At 40.8% G+C, this 24253-nt stretch overlaps 1 protein-coding gene across 2 annotated transcripts in view; it reads right to left on the bottom strand.

Annotated features, from left to right (window-relative positions):
• The window catches only part of SGCD (sarcoglycan delta), a 420649-nt gene that overhangs the window by 173450 nt on the left and 222946 nt on the right, over positions 1-24253 (bottom strand). For both annotated transcript variants that reach the window (XM_080989006.1, XM_080989005.1), the window contains one exon: positions 15511-15696. In XM_080989006.1, the coding sequence (XP_080845132.1) occupies positions 15511-15696 (186 nt within the window). The remainder of the gene's footprint in view (positions 1-15510; positions 15697-24253) is intronic.

Below are 24253 nucleotides of genomic sequence, written 5' to 3'. Positions count from 1 at the left end.
AGATGGTGACAGCAGTCACGAAATTAAATGACGCCTGCTCCTTGGGAGAAAGGCAATGGTAAACCTAGACAGCATCTTAAAAAGCAGAGACATCACCTTGCCAACAAAGGTCCATATAGTTAAAGCTGAATTGGCACATAAACATTGACTTATATGCAAAAGAAAAATGACTGAAGGAGATATAGTTGTTGTTATTGACATTATTGAGGCATATTGCTGGGCAATGAGAGCACAGTAGTGCATTGAGCCACATGGAGATGCATTGCCTCACATCCGTTCAGCCATAACATAAGGCCTGTGGGAGGAGAACATAATTACTCTGCTGTCATTTGATTACTGTACAGATTGACAGATGACAGGGTATAGATATTGTCCCGAACTTGCAAAGTTAATTAGTTCATATACAACAAGACAATATCAATGTCAGCATCCCACTTGATATATAGCAGTTTCTAAGGTGGGAAGTTTAACAGAAAAATTATCATATAAAAAAAAAGCCACCACCCTGGAAATATTTTTTTGAAAGGATAAAAATAAAAGCTGCTAAGTATGAACTTTATATCCTGTTTCTGTGTATCTTCAATAATATGATTTTATAATACTGGGTCTTAAATATGAAAAATAGCAATTGTTTTCTCCACATACAGCTTTAAATAACTAGTTTCCAGGGCTGATTCACCAGTTTAGAATGCTCACATCAACGTAGTTTGCACATAAAGGTAAAGGGACCCCTGACCATTAGGTCCAGGCGTGGATAACCTTGGGGTTGCGGTGCTCATCTTGCTTTACTGGCTAAGGGAGCCGGCGTACAGCTTCTGGGTCATGTGGCCAGCATGACTAAGCCGCTTCTGGCGAACCAGAGCAGCACACGAAAACACCGTTTACCTTCCTGCCGGAGCGGTACCTATTTATCTACTTGCACTTTGACGTGCTTTTGAACTGCTAGGTTGGCAGGAGCAGGGACTAAGCAATGGGAGCTCACCCCATCTGAACCGCTGACCTTCTGATCAGCAAGCCCTAGGCTCAGTGGTTTAGACCACAGCGCCACCTAAACCATGCCTTAGTGTGAACAACAAAACATGGGAGTTCCCAGAGTGAATACTGGAGTTACTGCAGTGTTCTCCTGGTCCAACTGCTGTCATGCTACCCATGATTAAGTCATGCTTTGATAACATTATGTCTGAACTTGGGCGGATAGGTCTGGCTCACTCCATTCAAACCATAAGTTGTTTCCAAGGTTTGCTCCCGATTTACCACTCATTGTTTGTCTGTGAAGAGACAAGCCACAAGCCTGTGTTCACACATAATTCTTGTCCAATCAAGGGCTTAGCCCCAGATAGCCAAGCAGCGCAAAGACTGAGAACAGGGATTGCAGAGGCAACAATATTTGCTCAGGGAACATGCACATTTTTTCACTTACACTAAGTCATTGTTTGGTTTAGTGTTACATGAAAACGAAGCCACATGGTTCATCTTATGATGAAAAATGTTAGAATCCTCACATTAATAAGACTGGCACTGACAGCACTGATTGCTTTTTTATATAATCGAGGGCATTAATAAACCATGCAGAAACATGGGTTTCGGGTTCCTTTTTGCAATCCATAGTTAAACATTAGAAAAAGTCCTTTTATTCACGTGCAATTTATACTTTTTGTCCAGTGATGTTTCCACTACATTTCTGCTAAAATGCAGAAGCTGGAAAGAAATCTGGAATCCTTGTGACCATGGCGGTGGGCAATTCTGGCTAATGGCTCTATTGAAAAGAGAAGCCTAGAAGCAGCCATGCAATAGGAAACCCATTCCTAGTGCATCCGCAGAGATAAACTCAAAGAGTGCATCTAGATATATGTTTAAAATGGCTAGCGTTGATGTGAACACACTTTAGGCTCTTTTTATCATACATGTGGCTGTCACATTGAGCCCTGTGACACATGCCTCTGAACCGGCTGGTTGCCTTCTCAGCCCTCCCTCCTGTTGAATGTCACAGGTAGCTGGTTGCCCAGCATGGGAGGAGACTGTACCACTTTCATCTCTTTCTGAGCAGCAGTGAGAGGCAGTGATGACAGCAAAAGGTTGTGAGGGGGGCTGACGAGGAAAACAGAACAGTGAGCAGGGAAAGTAGATGGTTACAGGTTGATCTACTGTCAATTTTCTTTCCTGCCTTGCTTTGCTTGCCCCCCACAGCCAAGCACCCGAGATGGAAGCAGGATGTCTTCCTCTCATCTTGGGTGGGTGTTGGGTGCTTAGTTTCCCAGCAGCAGGAGAATGTGGCAATGATGGAGCAGTGGGAGCCAGTGGGAAACAGTACGTACCAATGTTAAAACTGCTGATATAATTGGCTGTAACCCACACCTGCGTTACAGAGAGAATTTAAAGTGCCTTCACAGCACTAAGAGCTGCTTTTAAATGTACATCTCGATGCTTCCAGGATCTAACTATGGATGAGCCAAGCACCCAGGTCGAAAAGAAGAATGCCAACTATGTATACTTCTAGAAAATATAATTTTGCAAAACACACACAGATAAAAGAATCTGAATAGCTTGAAAACAGGACTAATGGCCATAGAAGCCGGTTCAGAATAGGGAAATACTCTGGGAATTAAATTATGTTCAATTACATCCCATCTCTTTTGACTAGATAAACTTTTATGACAGTAGATCAACTTACAGAAAATCTTTATAGTTGTTTAGCCATAGGCTATTATAACTTATTAATGAGCAACTACCACAGTATACAATGAAAGATCCTGTCTGTCTATCTAAAATCACACAGTGAACTGAAAGCCTAATGTGACCATTTCACCTTATGAGAGGAAATGATTTTGTCTGTTCTGGCTTCTCAGTTGAGAGGGCCTCAATTAGATGCAATTACCCAAGATGTGGAGGTTTGTTTTGAGGTAGCCTGTCATTCACTTACTCCGACGAAGCCTTTCATTTATCCAAGTAATTATAAACTTCATATAACAGATTGCTGTAATCTACTACATCAGTGGTTCCCAAACTACCCCCCACCCGGAGCTGCCTGGAAATTATTAGTTTCATGGCAGATGACTAAATATGTTTTTCTGCCTGTTGTAGCAATTGTAATATAGAATTGGAATTGTAAAATCAATATGAATATTTCATGTGGACATGCCATAGACCAGAGGTGCACAACCAGACACCCTCCAGATGTTGTTGGACTACCTCTCCCATCTTCCCTGACCACTGGCTATGCTGGCTGGGGCTAATAGGAGTTGTAGTCCAGAAACTTCTGAAGGCCCACAGGTTGTGCATCCCTGCCACAGACCACCTGAACAATGTTTGTGGATAGTGGTAGTTCTTATGGTCTTCTGGACTCAATTTTTAAATAACCACGCAAATGGCCTATGTTCCTTCAGCAACATTTATGGTACTGTCAACAAATTATAGCACAGCTTGGCATAACGTTCATTTACTGTAGAAATGTTACAGTATGTTATTAGCAACTATTGCTATCTAAAACACAACTCTGCTTATTAGTTCAGCTAAGTCACAGCCCCTTTCCACTAGCTCAAGGCCAGAGATATAATTTCATCCCAAATTTGTTGTGGCAATTACAAATATATATTTTTCCAGCAATAATTAGAATGAATGTTTGCACACTGACCTTTTATAATGGTCTGCGCCTTTATTTTTACTTGGTCTAAGGATCTTAATGCAATGCAAATAGTGATCACCACCACACAATAATTCTCTTCCCTTGTCATAACAGATCTGAACTCCTTATGAGGCTGAAGCTCTATATTAATTCACTACAGCTTTCAGTAGCACACTGTTTTATTGCATTAGTATTAGGCCAAGTCAAAACAACAAGGGCAAGCAATTGTAAAGGGCCAGTGTGCAGACATCTCATTATGACTGATATGCATTTTTTTGGCATTGTAATCTTTCATTATGAATTTGGGACAGAATCCCCCTCTTTCGCTCAAGAAAACAGTGCTAGGGAAAAGCTGTCATTAAGTTTAGTGGAACCTAGTAATTTTGGCTGTAGAGCCTAATCCTAATACTGGGTTATATCTAATTGTTACCTTTCACTCACAGAAGGCTCTTTTGACTACTCACAAACTGATGGGGGAGCAATTTTTGCTGATTCCTCCTTCCCCCTGCTGCACCCTGCACTGCCAGAACTGCTCCAGAGGGTTAAAGGACCCTTTGGGAAAGTGTGGGAAGTTGAGTGAGATGCTGCATAAGAAAAAAGGGGATTGGTGAAAATAACACCCCTCCCCATTGCCTTCACAGAAGCTTCAGCTGGAGCAAATAGCCACCCATGAGTGGAACAGCATAGCTGAGTACTTTTTTATGAGGAGCACATTTTCAAGTCTATAAACTGAATATGGACTTACACATTTTGATAAATCTCTGGCTGTGCTATTTCGGTCATCTTTCCATGCTTGCTATCCCTTCAAATTGCTACTACTTCTTTACTCACTGGCCCCGAGTTTCACGGACATGTGTTCTAACATTAGTGGGCATTATGGTCACACACAGAATTTTTTTAAATGGCTACTATATGGAAACCAATGCACTGGTTGCCTGCTTATTGCTGAGCCCAAATCAAGGTAATACTTTTGATCTTATAAAGCCTGCAGCCCAACTGGATCAACTCTCCCCATATTTTCTGCCTGGACTTTGAGACCATTTGGTAAGGCACTTCCAGTATTGCCATCTCTGAATGATATGAAAGGAGCTCAGAGGTCTTTCTTAGCAACGGCGTCCAAGCTCTGGGGTCTCCTTGCTGTATTTCAATTGGTTGCTACCACCAGCTGGTGGTGAAGTATGATTTGTAGTCAAAAAATGAACCAGCTCATATACCTCTTCAGTGTGTGTTTCTGTTTATCATATTTCAAATTGTTATTATGCACCCTGAGCTGGGTTATGATGAAGGGCAGGACAGAAACTTGCAAAACAATCTCTGTCACATGTTGGTAAGGTTTTTAGAGCTTACACCTATATTATCATTATCATCATAACATTTTCATACTGCTTAATAAACCCAGCAAGAAGAAAAATACTAAGTGTTGCTAAATCTAAAATGCCCTGGAAATTTAAAATTGGGGAGAATAAAAATCTTTTCACTGACACAGAAATGTAATAACTTAGGAGGCAGGAAAACCTCTCTTGGGGGGCTGTTCCATAAGAGAGACGCCACCACTACCAAGAGCTTCTTCCTACTGGGCAGATGCCTCAACTTATCAGGCAGGGGAATCTGGAGAAAAGCCTCTGGTGAAGGAGCAGGTAGGGATATATGGAAGGAGGTGGTCCTTCAGGTAATCTGACACCCAGACATTTAAGGCTTTAAAATACAGTTGTGTTCTTTACCTTAAATGTGTAATTTATTTTGCCAGTTGCTTTTAACATTAGTGTTGAAAACCATGATTCCATAGGCCTGACAGCTTAAAAGTTTGGCACAAAGAGGAACTAATCTGTTTTGGCAGAGTGGGGAAGCAACAAAAACAGAGCTAGCTATTTTCAATTAATGCTATGGTGCTTGAGGTTGCAGCCAGGCAACATATTTAAAGAAATGACCTTTCGCTGTGCTATTCTGAGTTTATATTAAAGTCAACCCTTCCTTGGTCTTTACTCCCTTTATTAATTCCCAGATGAAAATGAATTTCAAAAAAGCTAGAAGACTTTCCCCTCAGACTCCTCATGTATATGATAGTATTTATTCTGCTTCCAAATTAGAATACCTGCATTTTTATGTGCATAATCTGTAAAGTTCAAAGCAATGGATATTTTTTGTCTCAGGTCTTATCCTCTCTCTTTCACATCGTTCTGGCAACTGAATTCTGTGGAGTTAATTCCCACTTATACCAATGTGAGTGGAATCAGAATGTAGGCTCACATCTCTGTTTCTTTCTGTCTTGCATGTAATTAGATTAATCCCCTAATTCTTGATGCTGTATGGAATTTTATCAATCCCCTACTCATTTTATATATTGCTGAGATCAGTATCTTCAAATTCAACTACAGTGGCTTATTTTATCCCAAGCCCATCTCACACCCCATTCTTCCAGTCTATAGACTGTGCCATTCTCTTGCAAAACAGCATTTTTATGTATTAGATATATCTTCCTATGATTACTATCTTCCCACGAGGGGATGAAGAGAGCACTCAAAATGGAAAGCAGCAGCTTAACTAAGGGCAGGCATAATGTGCTCCTACACCTGTATAGAAAGTTCAGGTAACATGAAAGTAGTAAAACAAAAACTAGAATTTTGGGGGAATGGGTGAATTAAATAAACCACTTCTGCTCATTAAACAAACAAAAGAAACTGCTCTCAATTTTTGTTGTTTTTTAAAAAGAACTCTAGCCATCATAGGTTGATCTTTAAGAAGCCACACAAAAAATTGTTGGTATTACATTCCCCCCCCCCCCCATGAAAAGATGATCTGTTGGGGGGGGATAGGGCAGATGCCATAAATCACAGAGCACCCAGAAGCATCACAATGAAAAACAACTTGGTTACCCAATAGACAGAAGAAGTGAGGACCAGAGCTGGATATGGGGATAAAGAAATGTTTAGAAGACAATAAGCAGAATCAAAAGCAGGCAGCAATTTCACAAGTGAGCAGAAGTGAAGAAGGTTGAGGAATGCCAAGCATTGAAAGCAAGGTAAAGGTAAAGGACCCATGGACGGTTAAGTCCAGTCAAATGTGACTAACGGGTGTGGCGCTCATCTCCGCTTTCAGGCCAAGGGAGCCAGTGTTTGTCCGCAGACAGCTTTCTGGGTCATGTGGCCGGCATGACTAAACCGCTTCTGGTGCAACGGGAGATCGTGACGAGTGCCAGAGTGCATGGAAACACAGTTTATCTTCTCATCACAGCGGTATTTATTTACTTGCACTTGTATGTTTTCAAACTGCTAGGTCGGCAGGAGCTTGGACAAAGCAATGGGAGCTCACCCCGTTGTGTGGATTCAAACTGCCAACCTTATGATCAACAAGCCCAAGAGGCTCAGTGGTTTAGACCACAGTGCCTTCCTTGCATTGGAAGCAACAAGACATGACAAACAGCACTTTACGTTTTAAAAGGGTGCATAAAGGGTGCTTTTATATCGTGATTTTATCCTGTGAACTGCCCTAAGACCTGCGGGTATAGGGTGGTATGCACATATAATAAATAGAATCATAGAATCATAGAATCATAGAGTTGGAAGAGACCACAAGGGCCATCGAGTCCAACCCCCTGCCAATAATAAGAATTATTATTAATTATTATAATAATAATCAAATCATTGTAGGGTAATGCATTGGGCTGCCACCAATGTCTGATCTGAACCAGATTTGATCACCATCCACAGAGATTATGCTTGCTTACAACATATTAACCATGGATGCATGCAAAGAATAAAACTGCAACACCTGTGGTACATGACATTTCTTCTCTTGAAAAGCTACATTGCTTTGCCCCAGTCTCCTTAACAGCTCTTTAACATGCTGTTAAAAAATAATTAAAAAATCCAATCATTTTTCACTATTTCTTTAAGGTCAGCTTAAACACCTTTCCAAACAGTCAGTGTCTATTCCCAGTCTTGTGTGGTGTTTAGGGTCAGCTATATGCTTCAAGTGACACAGAAGAATGTACAAAATGTTATAAATGAAACTTGAGCTACTGTTCACTCTAGTTTCTTAGTACTGAACAGCTGAGCTATATATATTCCAGAGTGGCGCCAGCTCTCTTTAAAGGAATTGTTCCTTTAAAGGTCTTCTTTCGACATATTTTCATGCTGTGTGTTTGTGTACATAAATGTACACACATACATACACCCCTATATTTATGATGGAATAGGTCATCCATTGGTGGATTTTTCCAGGTAGATCAACAGGAAATAGTAGACTGATCTCATACCCATCAACATTTCTCATATCAATGTCCAACACCATATGACATATTGCAGAAGGCTCTACAGCACCTCCTGCACACTGTATTCATTTACCGTACAACTGCCTCTTTCCTACCAATTTAAAATCCATAAGGGAGTTTGTTCATTTGGTTAAAGGGAAATGTTAACTGTCTTACAGTAGACTGTAAGATACACTTTGCAAATGCAATGTGTAAAATGATAAGCTGTGCACTAACTGGTAATCCATATCCTCATGAGCAAAACTGGGGTAATCTCCATATGCAATAATCTTCATATAGATATATACTGATACCACCCCCATCTACAACAGACTTAGTACAGATCACAAACTCTAACACAGAGCTGCACAAAACCTGGTCAAAGTCAACTAATTAATACTCATATTTGACAGGAAAGGATCATTAAAGCGGAGAGCAAGCATTTCACATACGTTGAGCCACAGTAAATGATGGTGATGATTACAGTCATACCTCGGGTTACAGATGCTTCAGATTGCATATTTTTTGGGTTATGGACCGCCGAAACCCGGAAGTACCGGAACAGGTTACTTCCAGGTTTCGGCGGTCACGCATGTGCAGAAGTGCTAAATCGCGCTTTGCACATGCGCAGAAGCGCAACCTACGCGTGCGCAGACGCAATGCTGCGGGTTGTGGACACTGCGGGTTGCGAACGTGTATCCCGCACGGATCCCGTTGGCAACCCAAGCATCCACTGTATTGGCAATTTTACTTGTTGCTGCATTATTAGAAACCATAAACTGTTGTTGATCTGCTGCAAATCAGCCAGAGAACTATTAGTAGATGACAATCTATATTCTGTCCATTACTGATCTAAGCAAGTGCTCATTATTCTAATGGCCAAACCAGACAAGACACTATTCACACAATATTTGCTACCTGGATTGGAAGAAAAGCTTCCGTTGCTGTAAATGGAGCTTTTATTCAAATGGAAATCGTGGGCAGAGCATGGATCCAAGTACCCAATCCCACTTAAAGCAATTCACACAACAGCTCATGTATATGGGAATAATGTTTTAACTAGTTTGGCCCTAGCAGGAATCAGTTATCCAAGGTCACAGGAGACGCATGATCCTGGACTGTCATTGTCCAGAGGCTCTACATACTTAAAGACTTGCCTCAATCAAAAATTGGTATGCAGGAGTTTTAATTTTAACGTGTAGATACATAAATAGGTACTATAACTATATCTTAACCTGGAGGTTTTGGGGATTATGCTGTTTTGTGAGTTAAGTTTGTATTCCTTTTGTTTTGACCCAAGAAAGCTAGCTAAGCATAACGCAGGGGTCAGCAAACTTTTTCAGCAGCGGGCCGGTCCACTGCCCCTCAGACCTCAGACCAGGGCTGGAATATATTTTGGAAAGAAGAAAAAAAATGAATGAATTCCTATGCCTCACAAATAACCCAGAGATGCATTTTAAATAAAACCACACATTCTACTCATGTAAAAACACGCTGATTCCCAGACCGTCCGCAGACCGGATTTATAAGGCGATTAGGCTGGATTCAGCCCCTGGGCCTTATTTTTGCCTACCCATGCATAACAGTAATATTCTTGCAGAGGTAGTAACTGTACATTAAGAAGAAACAGTTGTCAGCCCATGAGTATTAGAATCTTAAACCAAAATCACCAGTGGGTTGAAATTAACTTTGTCCAAGCAGCAAAAGGTTTTATTACGGATCTATCAAAGGGCAGAAGGTAAGGAGGAATTGTAAAAGGGTAAGATTCACATGCAATACAATTTGAGCTGCAAGAATAATTAGGGATTTATTATCTGATGTAGATGCAGGCTTCTAATATTTGTAAGGAATTAAAATATAAGAAGGTGAGCAGGATAACCTGAGTGTAAGGTTGCATAGCAATGTGGAGCTATGGACTGCAATGTAAATATACTCAGGTTTGCACAAAAAGAACATGCTTAAACAAAGCCGATATTCAAGTGTGTTGTGCAAATGTTCGTACCTTTGGCCAGCAAACAGGTAAGAGAATTTTCAGGTTGCCCTGAACACAGCACTAGAGGAAAGAGTGGCCATTGGAGATTTAGAAAAACAAAAAGTCCAAAGAACAAAATCCTCATCACACAAGAAGAAGAGCATGGTCATTTTTGCTGGCTCTGCCCCTCACTGCTGTATTCATGCCAGCCCAACCCAGCCCACCCATCCATACAATGGAAGAGAAATTTGAAGAGAAGAAGAGAGCCTGTTCTATTTAAGAGGGATCCATATGTAATTTACAACCCTGTCTAATCAAGCTCTAAATCACCCATCCCCAACACATTGGACATGGCTGAGCCAGATGACAAAGACATAACATGGAAGATGGGGCCAGAGAGCACAGGTGTGCTCTCTCCTTCATGCAATGGTCATCTTGTGAAGGCAGGATAACTGTATATAGCTTGGGAATTTTATATAACCAAGGCTCAGATGGATAGACCTCTCCACAAAACTATTTTGCAGAGAGTGTGGATAATACATAATTCTTGCAGAAATTATGCCAGTACAGTGGTACCTTGGGTTACATACGCTTCAGGTTACTTACGCTTCAGGTTACAGACTCCGCTAACCCAGAAATAATACCTCGGGTTAAGAACTTTGCTTCAGGATGAGAACAGAAATCGTGCTCCGGCGGTGCGGCGGCAGCGGGAGGCCCCATTAGCTAAAGTGGTGCTTCAGGTTAAGAACAGTTTCAGGTTAAGAACGGACCTCCAGAAGTTCTTAACCCGAGGTACCACTGTACAGAGGCTCCAGTACAGAGGTTTTCAGTGCTGACTAGTTTTAGCCAACTGATTTTGGCTATTATTACAGGAGACAGAACTTTAAGATAAAGACTGAAGCATTTCCCTCTATGGCAGTGCCATCAAAGAAAAATTATTTATTCTTAAGGTGGCCCAAGAGAAATCATTAACAGGGGAGCAATGGCTCCATGATCGTATTTCATTTAGAAGGAATTTTTAATGAAAAAAATAATTAAAACAAACCCCATTACTTTCAATAATTAGAGAAAGTGACCTGGATGGAATTTTTAATCTCCAATCCATCTTTGCCGCTACATTATTCACCTACTGTTCTTGCATAATTAAAACGTGGCAGGTAGTTTACACACAAGAGGGAGTAATTGTATTAAAAATAACTCTTCCTAACCAAAGCTCATTTTCACCTATGAAATAAAGCAAGATAATAATACCACAGTTGACATTTATATAGTGCAAATCAGCATTCTATTTAAGAACATTTAAATATAAATTTCAGCTCTAATACAGAAATGATAGCCTGACAGTGTGCATATTTACTTGGAAGGGAGTCCCACTGAGTTCAGTGAGGCCTAGTTCCATGTAACTGGGCAAAGGATTGCAGCCTCCATCTTTTCCTTTTTGCCTTGCTCATCAGGTACTTTTAATTTGAAAGTTTGCTTGCAAACAGTATTCAGGACTCAGGTGATTAATATGTCTATTATTTTCTTTAATGCCACAAATGCAAATTGGTCTCAGCATTGCAAACCAGTGCAGAAAGTACCTCTTTATTTGAACCGCGATATATTTTCCTGGGTGGAATAAAAATGCTTAATCAGTTTTACACCACCAACACAAATGATCCATTGAAGGATATCACCGTGTGAAACATTTTAGATCCTATCACTGAACCTCACCATGTCTCACAGGAAGGGATGGCTGAGCCTCCTCCACCTTACTCTGAAGATTAATCGGTTCTTTAAAGCATTCAGGATAAATACTTGAGTAAAACAACCCAAAAAACCTAAAGCCTTAAAATATGCTTAACTTGAACACCCAAAAGACTGTTTCATGTTTTTGCAAACCTCACTACATCCACCACTTTCCCTGACTCCCTGTGAGTTCAGTTTCCCAAAGCAGGGGGCAGGGGAGCATGTCTCTTGTGGGAAGCAGGATGAGAAACAGGCAGCTGACGGGCATAGGGAACACCAGCCTCTTACTGACTGTAAATGACACACTCTACTTGTAGTCAGGCCCATGGTGCTTGGCAGGAAAGGACATGTGAAGCATGCCATTTGCAGCCAAGGAGATGTATTCTACTATTTTTCTGCCATCTGTCGTCTGCTTCCTCAAGATGAGGCTTCCTTCTCTCTTGGGAAAGGAAGTGCTGACAGGGGAACAGTAGAGATGGGGATGCAAATCCCATTTTGTGTAGGACCCTACTTGAAGGTTTTCGAACCTGTTTCATGTATGGTCAGAACAGTCAAGCAAGGAGAGTAGTTCAAATTCTAAGCACCCTCTACCCAAGCAGACCTGTCTCAGAGCAACTATGACTGCACACTAGTAAAGAATATGCAAACAGAGTGTGCTGTACCATCTACTGCTGGCTTGTCTTCTACATGCGGGGTTTCTGGAAGAGTTTGGCTTCCTAGAGGGACCAGCAAGGCCTGACTCAGCAGTTTTCAGCTAGCAGGTTCTGCCCTGATTTCTTCAGGGCCTCAAAGGACTGCTGTATTAGGTAGTGAGCCCACCAATGCCAGGGCCACCACTGAATGGGCAACACCAAAGGAAGCATCTTTGGGGGGGGGTCACTTTGGAAGCCATAAGAGCGAGGGCACCACCCCCTTTCAATTTTGTTGAAAGATATATACATACAGTGGTACCTTGGTTCTCAGACACCTTGATACTCAAACAACTTGGAACCCAAACACTGCAGACCCGGAAGTGTTAAGATTCTGGAGACAGTCTCAAAGTTCAAGCCTTCTGTCAGGCTAAATGCAGAAAAGGGAAATACTGGCAGTGGGTCAGATACAGACTAAACGATGCCCTTGAATACCTGCAGATAAAAGTCATTAATGGGTGGAAAGCCATTCCTGAAGCAGGTAAAACTGAAGAGTCCTACATGTTTTTAAAGTGCAGGCATCTCAGCATTTCTCTTTCATCCCTGAGGCTACCCCAGAAAGCCTGAATGAGTTCAGCACCACAGGACAGTGGTGCCACTCATTAAAATACAATGAGTGCTCATTATACCCAATAAGTGCTCATTGTATTTTAATGAGCACAACAAACATTCTGCTGGAAAAAGCTCAAGGGTGTAATAAGTGCTGATAAACAGGCATAAGGAAAAGAGGGAAGGGGAAGCCTTGAAAAAAGTTTTATTTCCTACAGCAGATGATGCTTCCCTTGTTGTGGTAAGTGATTTCAACTTTACATGTTGATCATTCCTGTCAAAATATCACATGACAGTGTGAATATGTATATATAGTTGAAATCCAGTAGTAAATGTGGAAGATTTTTATTTTTATTTTCTTCTGAACTCTGTGTTGATGGCTTCCTCCTTAGTTACTGAGTAAGTGAGCCTTAGAATAACTCAATGCATGGCTCACCATAGGTCTCGGGCATGGTGCAACTTGCAATGTATCAGAAGAGTTGAAATGGACCACAACAAAGTGCTACAATCTTGCAGAGCCCACCAATCACTACATTGCTGCAGCCATGGAGGCTATAGTGGCCCATGTGTGGGCAATGAGGGTTAGGACACAGTTTAGTGGTAGAACCCGTAAGAAGATCCTTAGCACACCCATCTAGCATCCTATTCTCACAGTGGCATATCAGAAGCCTACAGGATGACCACAAACAAGAAGTGAACACATTGGCACTTGTGTTCCAAGCTACTGGTACTGAGAGGCATCCTGCTTCTGACAGAGGGAAAACAGACATCATGATTAGTAGCCACTAATATCCTTTATCCTCCATGAACTATCTAAACCTCTTTTGAAGCCATCCAAATTAGTGGCCATCACTGCAACTTATGTGAGAGAATTCCATAGTTTAACTATGTGAGGAAGTACTATCTATTGTCTGTCCTGTATCCTCTAATATTCAGTTTCATTGGATGGCCTTGTGTTCTACAATGATGAGAGAGGGGGACAAACTTCTCCCTATCTACTTTATCCACACCATGCCTAGACTTACACACCATGTTAATGTCCCTCCACACTCACCTTTTTTCTAAACTAAAAAGTTCAAAATATTTGTTTTATATTTTGTGGACCATCCTGGGATCCTAACTATGAAGGGTGGTTTTAAGATTGACTAAATGAACGAGTAACATAACACAGAGGCCAAACAAAAAACTAACAGCAGAATCCAAGTACACAGAGGTCCTACTGAGTGCAATGGAGCTTACTCCTAGGTAAGTGAGCAGTGGAATGCAGCCTAAGAAAAACAAAACAAAGGGAACCCCCCCCCCCAAAAAAAAACCAGGGCTGCTACAAGAGGGGATAGACTTGCTGTTTTTTTTCACTTTTTTAATATCCCCATATTTTTTTTAAAAAAAAACATACTGCATGAGTGCTGTGCATTTTAATCATTCAATCTTTGAACATTTTTGTTTTGTGAAACATAACCTTTTGAAACTTCACAAAATTAGGAAGGCATAGTTCTGTCACGGATAATCAGTGGTGTTATGGAGACCATCAATGCCTATGCCATTCCACATGCCACTCTCTCTGGCAACTGACATAGCAGCAGGGTTATGAGGAAGGAAAAATTACCCCCATCACAAAATACTGGAGACAAAACACTAGGGAAAATGAAACGTCTTTGTATCAGAAGTGCAAACACAAGTATCTGAGACCTGCACAACAGTATAATGATTGTACAAAAACAAAACCATCTGGGAAGGCCTGAAGAATCTGGCTTAAAAGCTTGTGAACATATGGCATACTGTTTGGAGTATTGTTACATATTAGCCCAAAAAAATAATTCAGAAGAAGTCTCCACAGCATCTTGCAGGTTTCTGCACAACTTTATATGATCACTATGTATTGCAGGAGTTTACTGTGGGTTTATCTCTTCAGTGAGGATGAAGTGCAATTCATCATTTTAAACAATATCCCACTGGTTTCCACAACAAGATAGGTGACCTGATCTGCCCTTCAGTAGAAAGAAGGGAAGTGAAAGGAAAGGGAGCAGATGCACTACAATACAACTATTCAGGTGAGAGTCTTCTACAAAGAAACAAAAAACCCAACACTGCTACTTCTCATAAACCAACCAATGAAAATCACCTTTACAGATTAGCGATAGGAATGTATTCTCTTCTTCCTGAGGAAGTTTCATGCTCTTAAACAATGAACTGATTTTATTGTTTGATTCTCTGGGGAACAGTGTGTAGAGTAGTTTGTATTTAAAGCTGAATGACAACACACTCCATTCTCTTCCACTGCATACAGTATCATACTTCCTTTTAAGAACAAAAGTAAAACTTGTTTCATGCACCTTTCAGGTCATGTTTGCCTGGAAAAACCAATACCTGTTAGAAAGGAAAGTTATTTATACCAAGTTTCTTCTCTGCAATAAGCCTTGGCATATGGGCAGATTTTAAGATTGTTTCTATATGGTCAGAGGAAGATAGATAACAGTAACTTTCCCTATGCTGGCAACTAGGATTTGCAGTTTTCGAAAAAGTAATATGCAGATCTTTGGAAACTGAAACAGCTACGCTTTCTACATTTTCCTCCAGCGTTCGATTATTCTGATATGGTGGACTCATGTGTGTACTTGGGACCCCAAAACATTACAGCACTGCAGCTGTATGTGCTAACATTAAAGCAAAATACACTTCAAATATAGCATCCTCTACTTACAATTGTGAAGTTCATAACCTTGAGAATCCAGATGGTCATAGCAAGGTTCACCAGAATTAAAATCATTAGGAGTAGCACAAAGAAATAGAGGCACCTCTTGCGCCAGCCATATATCCCCACTTTGTATACATGGGGTCCTTCTGAGCTCTGCATGGTGCTTCTGTGTGCGTACTGTTCCTGAGGCATCTGTGGAGAAAACACAACCAAACATAAAAAGGTATAAGTTAAGCTGCAGGACAAACACAGACAATTAGGAGACTATGCTCATACATTGTAAAGGATTTTGAAAATACCTGCTGGATAAAATGTCTCTCTCTAGTTTGTTGTTGTATTATCCCTCGGTTTATTTTATATACATTTAATTATAATGCAGGTATATTATATACATTTCAAATCACAGAGAAATTTCTCATAAAAAACCTCATCTGAAATGTATTTCTTAGCAGCTCCAGGTTTTTGCAAGGCGGGCACTCTAGGGCTCCTCAAAATCCTAAGGGGGAAATTTTGCATACATTTTGCAAAAGGAGTTGAGTTCAGCACTTTGTTTTGAGGATGCAATATTACTTTTCTGAGGCTTTAATTCACACAAAAAAAATCATATCAAATAAAATTATTCCTGGCACAGAGGAATGGTACTTGGGATTCTTTCCCTGAAGCAATCTTAGTACGCAATGTTTCTCTAGCCACTCATACACACTCATATTTTTGGTTCTTAAATGAGTGTTTGCCATGCTTCTATTGGTGCAATGACACTGTTGAGCAGCAGAAACATGGTGGTTAAAATTCTTTAAAAGAGAGGGAGGGGGGAGAGGGAGCAGGGAAAGGCATAGTCAAGGAGGACAGATGGTCTTCATTTTCCACGAGAATTTGTGTACTGTGGTGCCTGAGAACCTATGGCTGTATACACATTAAAACACAGCTAGGTTATTCGTTTTCTCAATTTGGGTCGAAGCTGATTCGAGGAAAATGCATCAAAATACAGCATTTCATAAGGAATGGCAGGATAGATATCGATTGTATAGCTACAACGTTGATATACAAATAGTTTAGGAAAATATCAGTATATACAACCATGCTACAAGATTACACAGGCACAACTCATTAAGTGTACCCTGGCTTGAAGGCTGTGTTATTGTAGCAGGCAGTTAGTAAGCATATGCTGCAAACAGATCTTTCACACATGCAATAATAAATGCTGCGTGGACCATGTTTTGCTTTCTTCCTTACCTACCCTTTGAGATCAGCATCACAGCTGCTCTAAGACATGGGCTCTAAGATAGCAGCAAAGACCTACGGTACATAATGATGAAATACTGTACTGGACAAACCAGCTCTGTTTGAATAGCTATGTATTTCAAGGGACGTCTACACATAATGATTTAATATTATTTCCACATATCAGGGAATATTGGGAATGGGCCAACTACGGATTTCTAATAAGATTCTCAGTACCTTATTGAGTACAATTATTATAATTCTTTGGTGAAAGCCAGGACAGTGAAAATAGTATAAAACCTATATAATGTTTTTGGCCTACAACTCCCATGATCCCTAGCTCACAGGACCAGTGGTCAGGGATGATGGGAGCTGTAGGCCAAAAACATCTGGAGACCCAAGGTCGAGAAAGGCTGCTTCGGAGTCTGAAAGAGACAGAATGCTATCACTTGCATATCATAGTTCACTTGAATCTATATGAATGTTTAACTGCCTGCTTGTTTATTATCACTGCTTAATACTTTTTTAAATAGCAGATAGGAATGTTTGCTGAACAAAACAAGTGCTGCACAAAACCCTTCTGATTAGTTTACAACAATTCCACACAACTTCTTCTTCAACAGCCATTTCTTATAGAAACAGGTAAAAAGGATGAAACTAAGGTGTTTAAAATCCCTGCATGATGACTTGTTTGAAGTATGCTTTGCAATTAGATGGTCTAATGCCAGATAAGAAACCTAAAGCACTGGGAAATGTTGATTTCTTGAATTGGTTATCTTTGAGGAATCTGGCTGCACTACAAATGGCAAAAAAAAGCTTTTCTTATTTGAAAGGCATATAAAATTAGCCAGCAATGCATATTTGCTACTATGAGTTTGAAGTCTTCACCTGCTTATATATATGTAAGTAGTATGCAATGGGTTGTATCCATGCAGAAGGAATTCCCTGCTCTCTTCTCCCAACTGCAGGCCCTAAGCCAGGCTTCCTCAAACTCAGCCCTCCAGATGTTTTGAGACTACAATTCCCATCATCCCTGACCACTGGTCTGGCTAGCTAGGGATCATGGGAGTTGTAGGCCAAAAACATCTGGACGGCCGAGTTTGAGGAAGCCTGCCCTAAGCCTTCCAACACATTATCTCCTGAGCATAAAGGAGTTCTCAGGAAATGCTTTGGATGTGGCAACGTGGGGGCTGCAGTGGGAGGGGAAATTGTGGACAATCAGGGAAAAACATCATTGCTTCTTTCACACATTTTGTATGGAACAGCCAAGTAACATTTTTGTCTCTTTCCATGCACTTGACACTAGCACTCCTTTTGAGCATGTAATATTTGGAAGGGGCAGATTCCATTCATCAGTGGACAAGATGGTTGCTAGAATTTTCCTATTCCTATCACTTGAGACACTGCAGAAGGGAGTGAGGAGCACAAAAATCAATCAATCAATCATATATGGTAGTGGACCACCAGTTTACTGCCGCTGCAACTAAGAAATGGATTTTAGCTTCTCATAAGTCCTTATTTCATAGCAATTATCTAGATTACTACCCTTAAGTGTATCTTTAAAGCATTTCAAATATTCAAATATTCACATTTAAACTGGTATATTTTTTTTACTGAAGAAATGTCAGGCAAATTAATAATCTTAAAATTAGCTGAGTAAACAAGATTTTGGTCTTTACTTTTCCAGAGTGGGCTCATCTCATGTTGTTTCCCTTCCCAAAAGGGTTTTGCCTGTCATTCTCTGGACTGAATGTTTTCAACAGTTCGTTTTAGGGGGTCGTGCAATATTCAGCACAGACAGACTTGCCTATGAGTTTCTTGAGCAACCTTGAGCAAGTTGAGTTGTCAAGGTTTGTTAAACACTGATGCTCATAGGTCATCTCCAAGAAATAATAGAATTAGAACTAAGGTGTGATTTGCCTCAATGCCTAAAGCACTCCAAATAGCTTACATCCATAAGCCCCTGTGATCTATATCTATGAGCCCCATATTACTATGCCCAGTGGAAGGCTAAAACTTACCTAAGGCCATCAAGTGAGCTCCTGGGTGACTGCATTTCACCCACCTTGCGGCCTGTTAGATACATGCTGATACGGTTCCCTGAGTTGATGGAACATGCTGAATGCCAGGAAATAATGAATTCATCCCATTGCAACAGTGTGATGGGAGCAAAGTTATCAGAGCAACATCTCAAAAGTAAAGGGTACATTAGAGCTGTGACATCTGAAACAAATGACATCCATTCTGTTCTCTGGAAGGGTGATGTGTGGAAATAAGGGCAGTCATTAATTTTCATGGGGCTGTGATATATAGAAGGAAGGACAGCCCTTTAAGCTGAGTGGAAGGAATATCTACTCTACAACACTCAGTGGAGATCTATAATACCTCAACTTTCATCAACCAAATCAAAACCACATATATGGAACTGTTCAGTTATGTTTTTACTAGACATCTACAGACAGCTGAGCAGGCCCTTGTTGCTATGCAATAAAGCTATGTAACACACAGACACACACACACTGCTTAGCAGAAGAGAGAAGTGAGACATAAAGGCACTTCAACCATAAAACCTAGAGAATAAAGTTGTCTTGAAATGGTGGCTAATAGTTAACTGAGCGGTTGTCACTTCGGAGAGTATTCCACGACTGGGGTACCATCACAGATAAGGCCCTCTCTCTCCTCATTACCAGCCTAACCTCCAAAAGCAGAGGTGATCTGCAATTGGTCCTCTAACAATAATTGCAAAGAAAAGCCATATTTATAGGTCACCCTTTAGATACTTCTCCTAATCTATATAGTATTTTATAGGTCAAAACCAAGACCTTTGATTCAGATATAAAACAAACTGGAAACAAGTGAAGATTTTTCCAATACTGATGAGACATAACCTAATCAGAAGTGCCAGTCAGTAATCTGGTGGCTATATGATTGTTCCTTGGTTGTCAAACTTAATCCATTCCGAGAGTCTGTTCAACTCCCGGAACCCTTTGAAAACCAAGGCGCGGCTTCCGATTGGCTGCAGGAGCTTCTTGCACTCAGTTGGAAGCTGTGGAAGCCGCGTCGGACATTCAGCTTCCGAAAAATGTTCGCAAACCGGAATGCTCACTTCCGGTTTTGTGGCGTTCGGGAACCAAAATGTCCGAGTATCAAGGCATTTGAGAACGAAGGTACGACTGTATTCAGAAATAGCTGAACTTTTAAGTAGTGTTGTATGAGTCTTGAAGTTTCCAAACTGTTAACAGTATATGGCCAATAGGGATTCAATGCCATGGGCCACATGCCACTGTTTCAAGACAACCCACAATTTGCTGATACCATGTGACTGTTTAATCATGAGCTTCCACCTTGAAGTAATGGTACAAGTGTAGAAACTGTGGTAAGCAACTAGAGAAAATGGCAAGTGAATGAAACCTGCCTGCTTCTGAAGAGTTGCTTTATTCCTCATATTCTGAAACCAAAGGATTCCTTGCCATCCTCCTATCAATAGTATACTTCTCTTCCTGCTTTTAACCCACTCTTAGTTGTCATTGTATTATATTAAAAACATTTTCAATTTTGACTCAAATGTGAATTGGTTTGCTTTTCATAATCCTGTTACACATCACCCCAATCTCTGAGTGGTGAGACACTCCTGGCGTTCAGAGCACTTTTCCAGGGTTCGGTTTCCTCAGAAATGAGGCTCAACAGAGACTGTGGTGTCTTTGGGATATATGGTTTTATTTGCACATATATAAAACCTGAGCATATGATGGAAGGGCTCACAGCATTAACACCCCAACAGATCTTGCTTCTCCATTTGGTTTCTGGAGAAGACCCAAAGTTCAGCACAGAGCAAACATGTCTCCATTTCTCCAGCTTCTAGCTTGCATCCAGCTCACCCACACAACTCTGGCTATTGTTCTTCTGCCTACCAGCTAGGTGATGAAAGGCCCATCCATTTATTTCTATGGTTACCTATTTGGCTTGTAAATCACAGTAGTTAACTAGCTAAGCAAAGTCATGACCTTAACAAACAAACTGGTTGGCTGGTTACCTCTTATAGGTTCCCACTTTCCAACAGAATCACAGGTTTGGAAGGGGCACAGGATAGCATTCAGACAAAGCCCTCCTCCAAAAGAACTCATAACAATGCATTAGCAACTAGTACATAAAAGCTGGAGGTGGCCAGCTTATTCAGCATGACTGATGAACCTTTGAAATACAGTGGTGCCCCGCAAGACGAATGCCTCGCAAGACGGAAAACCCGCTAGACGAAAGGGTTTTCCGTTTTTGAGTTGCTTCGCAGGACGAATTTCCCTATGGGCTTGCTTCGCAAGACGAAAATGTCTTGCGAGTCTAGAGATTTTTTTTTCGCTTTCCCCCCCTTTATCTAATCTGCTAAGCCTTTAATAGCCTTTTAGCAGCTAATCCCCTAAGCCTTTAAGCCTTTAATAGCCGCTAAACCGCTAATAGCGCTAATCCGTTAAGCCGCTAATAGGGTTGCTTCGCAAGACGAAAAAACCGCTAGACGAAGACTCTCGCGGAACGGATTAATTTCGTCTTGCGAGGCACCACTGTAAAGCTGTTTGGGGACTGAAAACTTGCTGGCTATGACTTCATCATCTCATTTCAACAGCTGGGGGTGGTGAGGAGCACCCAAAGAATCATGGAATATTTTTTTCCTGCTCCCTTTACTGGCACTAAGCTCTCAGCTACATCATGGGACATAACCCTTGTGGCCTGTGCATAATCACAGAAGTTTCAGCAATTATATCCTGGTTCTCAATTGATGAAGCACCAGCTGGAGAGTGTGATTCTTGCACTCTTTTCACCTCACTAGCGTTCTTTGATGAAGGTAAGGAGAAAAATACATGAGGGCTATGTTATAAGATTTTATTTGATTTCAGAGCATAACTATAATTCCTATACAATACACAATAACTTGCTTTTTAAACTAAACAATTGCTTTTCCAGTTCTCCTATGCAAATAGTAAAATCACAACCAACCAGTCCTAATTTCAAACTATTTCAGTTCTAAACAATCTGTGTGTATCCAGGATAATATTTCCTTATCTCTTCCTGCTCTCAATTCTAATCCAAAGTACAGAAGAAAATGCTATGCCCAATTTAGGCAAATAATCTGCAACACACACAAGTTATATTGGCACAGAGCAAACAAGAACGAAAGCAACTCTGCTCTAAACAAGATAAAATAAAACTGCAAGGAGCACAGGGAAATTGATTTAGTGGTCTGATTCAAATATATAAGAACATGGGCAAAGATCTACACTGATGGCACACTCCGTGTGCGTTTTAACTGGTGCATGTTTTTTTTCCTCTTCCCCTGGCCCCTTTTCTAAAGGATAAGGAATAGTGGTGGTTACTGCATCAAGAAACATTATAGAGACAAGAGGCCTAAAGAGCATTGCTAGACAGAAAAAAAATTGAAGGTATTACTGTTATCCATAATCTCTTCAAAGCAGAACAGGAAAAATGTTAAGAGTTTACATCTTGACATATTTCTCAACAGTTCAACTTCTCAAAAGGAAGCTAAGCATCTAGAGACTGTGATACTTTGAAAATTGAAGTGTTTTTCTAGGCCAAAGTTTCCCCGCGCCTGGTCTAAAAGACCATCTTACATGGAAGCCGTCCTCTGCATCACAACATGCTTGGATGCTAGGTTAGTCAGGATATGCGACAGGGCACAAAGTCCACACATGCACTGGATTACTGCTCTCTGGGATTGGGGTGAATTGGGTTGTTGTACCGTTCCCATGAACTGTTTCTTTCCCACTCTTTTGCACAATACCATGAATGTATACAGCAGTGCAAACGCTACATTTGAGCCACCTTAGAACATCCTGCTACCTGTACCTGAGCAACTAAGTACTGTTTGGGCTTTGTTTAGCTCCCACCATAGCCTGAGATTCTTGAAAAAACGTTCTACAGTCATACCTCGGGTTACAGCCGCTTCAGGTTGTGTTTTTTTGGGTTGCGGACCGCCGAAACCCGGAAGTACTGGAACGGGTTACTTCCGGGTTTCGGCGGTCGCGCATGCAACTAAATCGCACTTTGCGCACGTGCAGAAGCACCCAATCGCATCCGCGCGTGCGCATCCGCGGGTTGCAAACGTGCATCCCGCACGGATGACGTTCGCAACCCGAGCGTCCACTGTACTAGGAAACACTCAATTCTAGATATTCTGCTAGTGACATGCTTGGTCCTTCTTTCATTTTCATCTCTGTTCAGGCATGCTTGATGCAGCTTTGTATTTATTTTCATAAAGTTGATACACTGCTTGATTGTAAAAACAAACAAACAAAAAACCTCAAAGAGGTTTACGAAAAGATAAAGCAATAAAAAATGAAGAACAATTTACAACCCTACTTCAAAACACACAAAAGTTAAAATACTAAAAAAGATTAAAACTACCTCAACTTTCTAAGCATCAGGCTTGTCTAAACAAGAATGTTTCTAGCAGGTGCCGAAAAATGCTTTTGTTATCTAACTTGGCTTCTGCCAACCTAGTCAGCCCATGCCCATTTTTTAATGTACATTGTAGTCTGATTTTACGGACACCTACCTTCGCATCATGACTAAACCCACCAAGTTTACCCAGCTGCCAACCTTGATTCTTATCCAGACAGATTATTGCCTCCTTTTCCAGTTTCCTGACAGCAACCTAAGTATTCTTCTCTATAGCTCTAACTCATGTAGGTAGTAAAATCTTTATCATTCTATCTCAGTCTGTTTTGTACTTGATCCTCCATGGAACCTCTACCCTAGCTCTGTACTGGGCTATCATTTTGTGCATTCATCATGATGGAGAGTATTAATATCTGCACGGGGTACAGAGAGAAGCAGCAGGCTTCAGTTTGTATCCCCTGACCTTACTGCTGCCAACTAAAGCAACACATTTGGATTTTCTCTCCAGAGCATAGCTCAGTTAACTCACTTTTTTATTTTTAATGTCCTTCCATTTAAAAGAACAAGAAACACCCAGGACAAGGTGAGGGGAGATCTTTCACACATCCATACAAAATAAACTTTTGTGTACTAGTCTGGCTGAGGTAAGGCAAATAAAAAAGGGATAAATGCTGTCTGATGATACAAGGACCCACGTACTTCTGACTTTTTCATGCATCAAAAAACCTGCTGTGCAGTTACTTTCAAATCACACACAAACATGCCAGGTAAGGTTCATTGGTCACTACTGAGGAAAGGCACTGTACATTAAAACAAACGGCAGTAAGACATACATTTGGTAGTCTCCTTCCTTCCTTAAAAGTTTCATGATTTATTTGAAAAAGAAACTTCATCAGGACTGAAGTGGCAAGTGGAACGGAAGTATGTTACTTTTTTAAAAAAAAACCACACACTTATCCTTCAAGATACTCACAGAAAAAACTGCATATCACAATGTGTTTCCTAGTATTTTACTCCAGTTTGGGCAAAATGCAGAGAAATAAACACAATAACTACAACACCAAGACAATGTCCTTATGTCTTACAAATGTGTACACCAAGCTATTTAGTCAAAGCTGCTTCG

This window comes from Podarcis pityusensis (assembly GCF_964106645.2).
Source record: "Podarcis pityusensis genome assembly, chromosome: 2".
Classification (NCBI taxonomy): Eukaryota; Metazoa; Chordata; class Lepidosauria; order Squamata; family Lacertidae; genus Podarcis; species Podarcis pityusensis.
The sequence above is the reverse complement of the archived record's forward strand: the minus strand, read 5'-3'. Positions and strand labels throughout refer to the sequence as shown.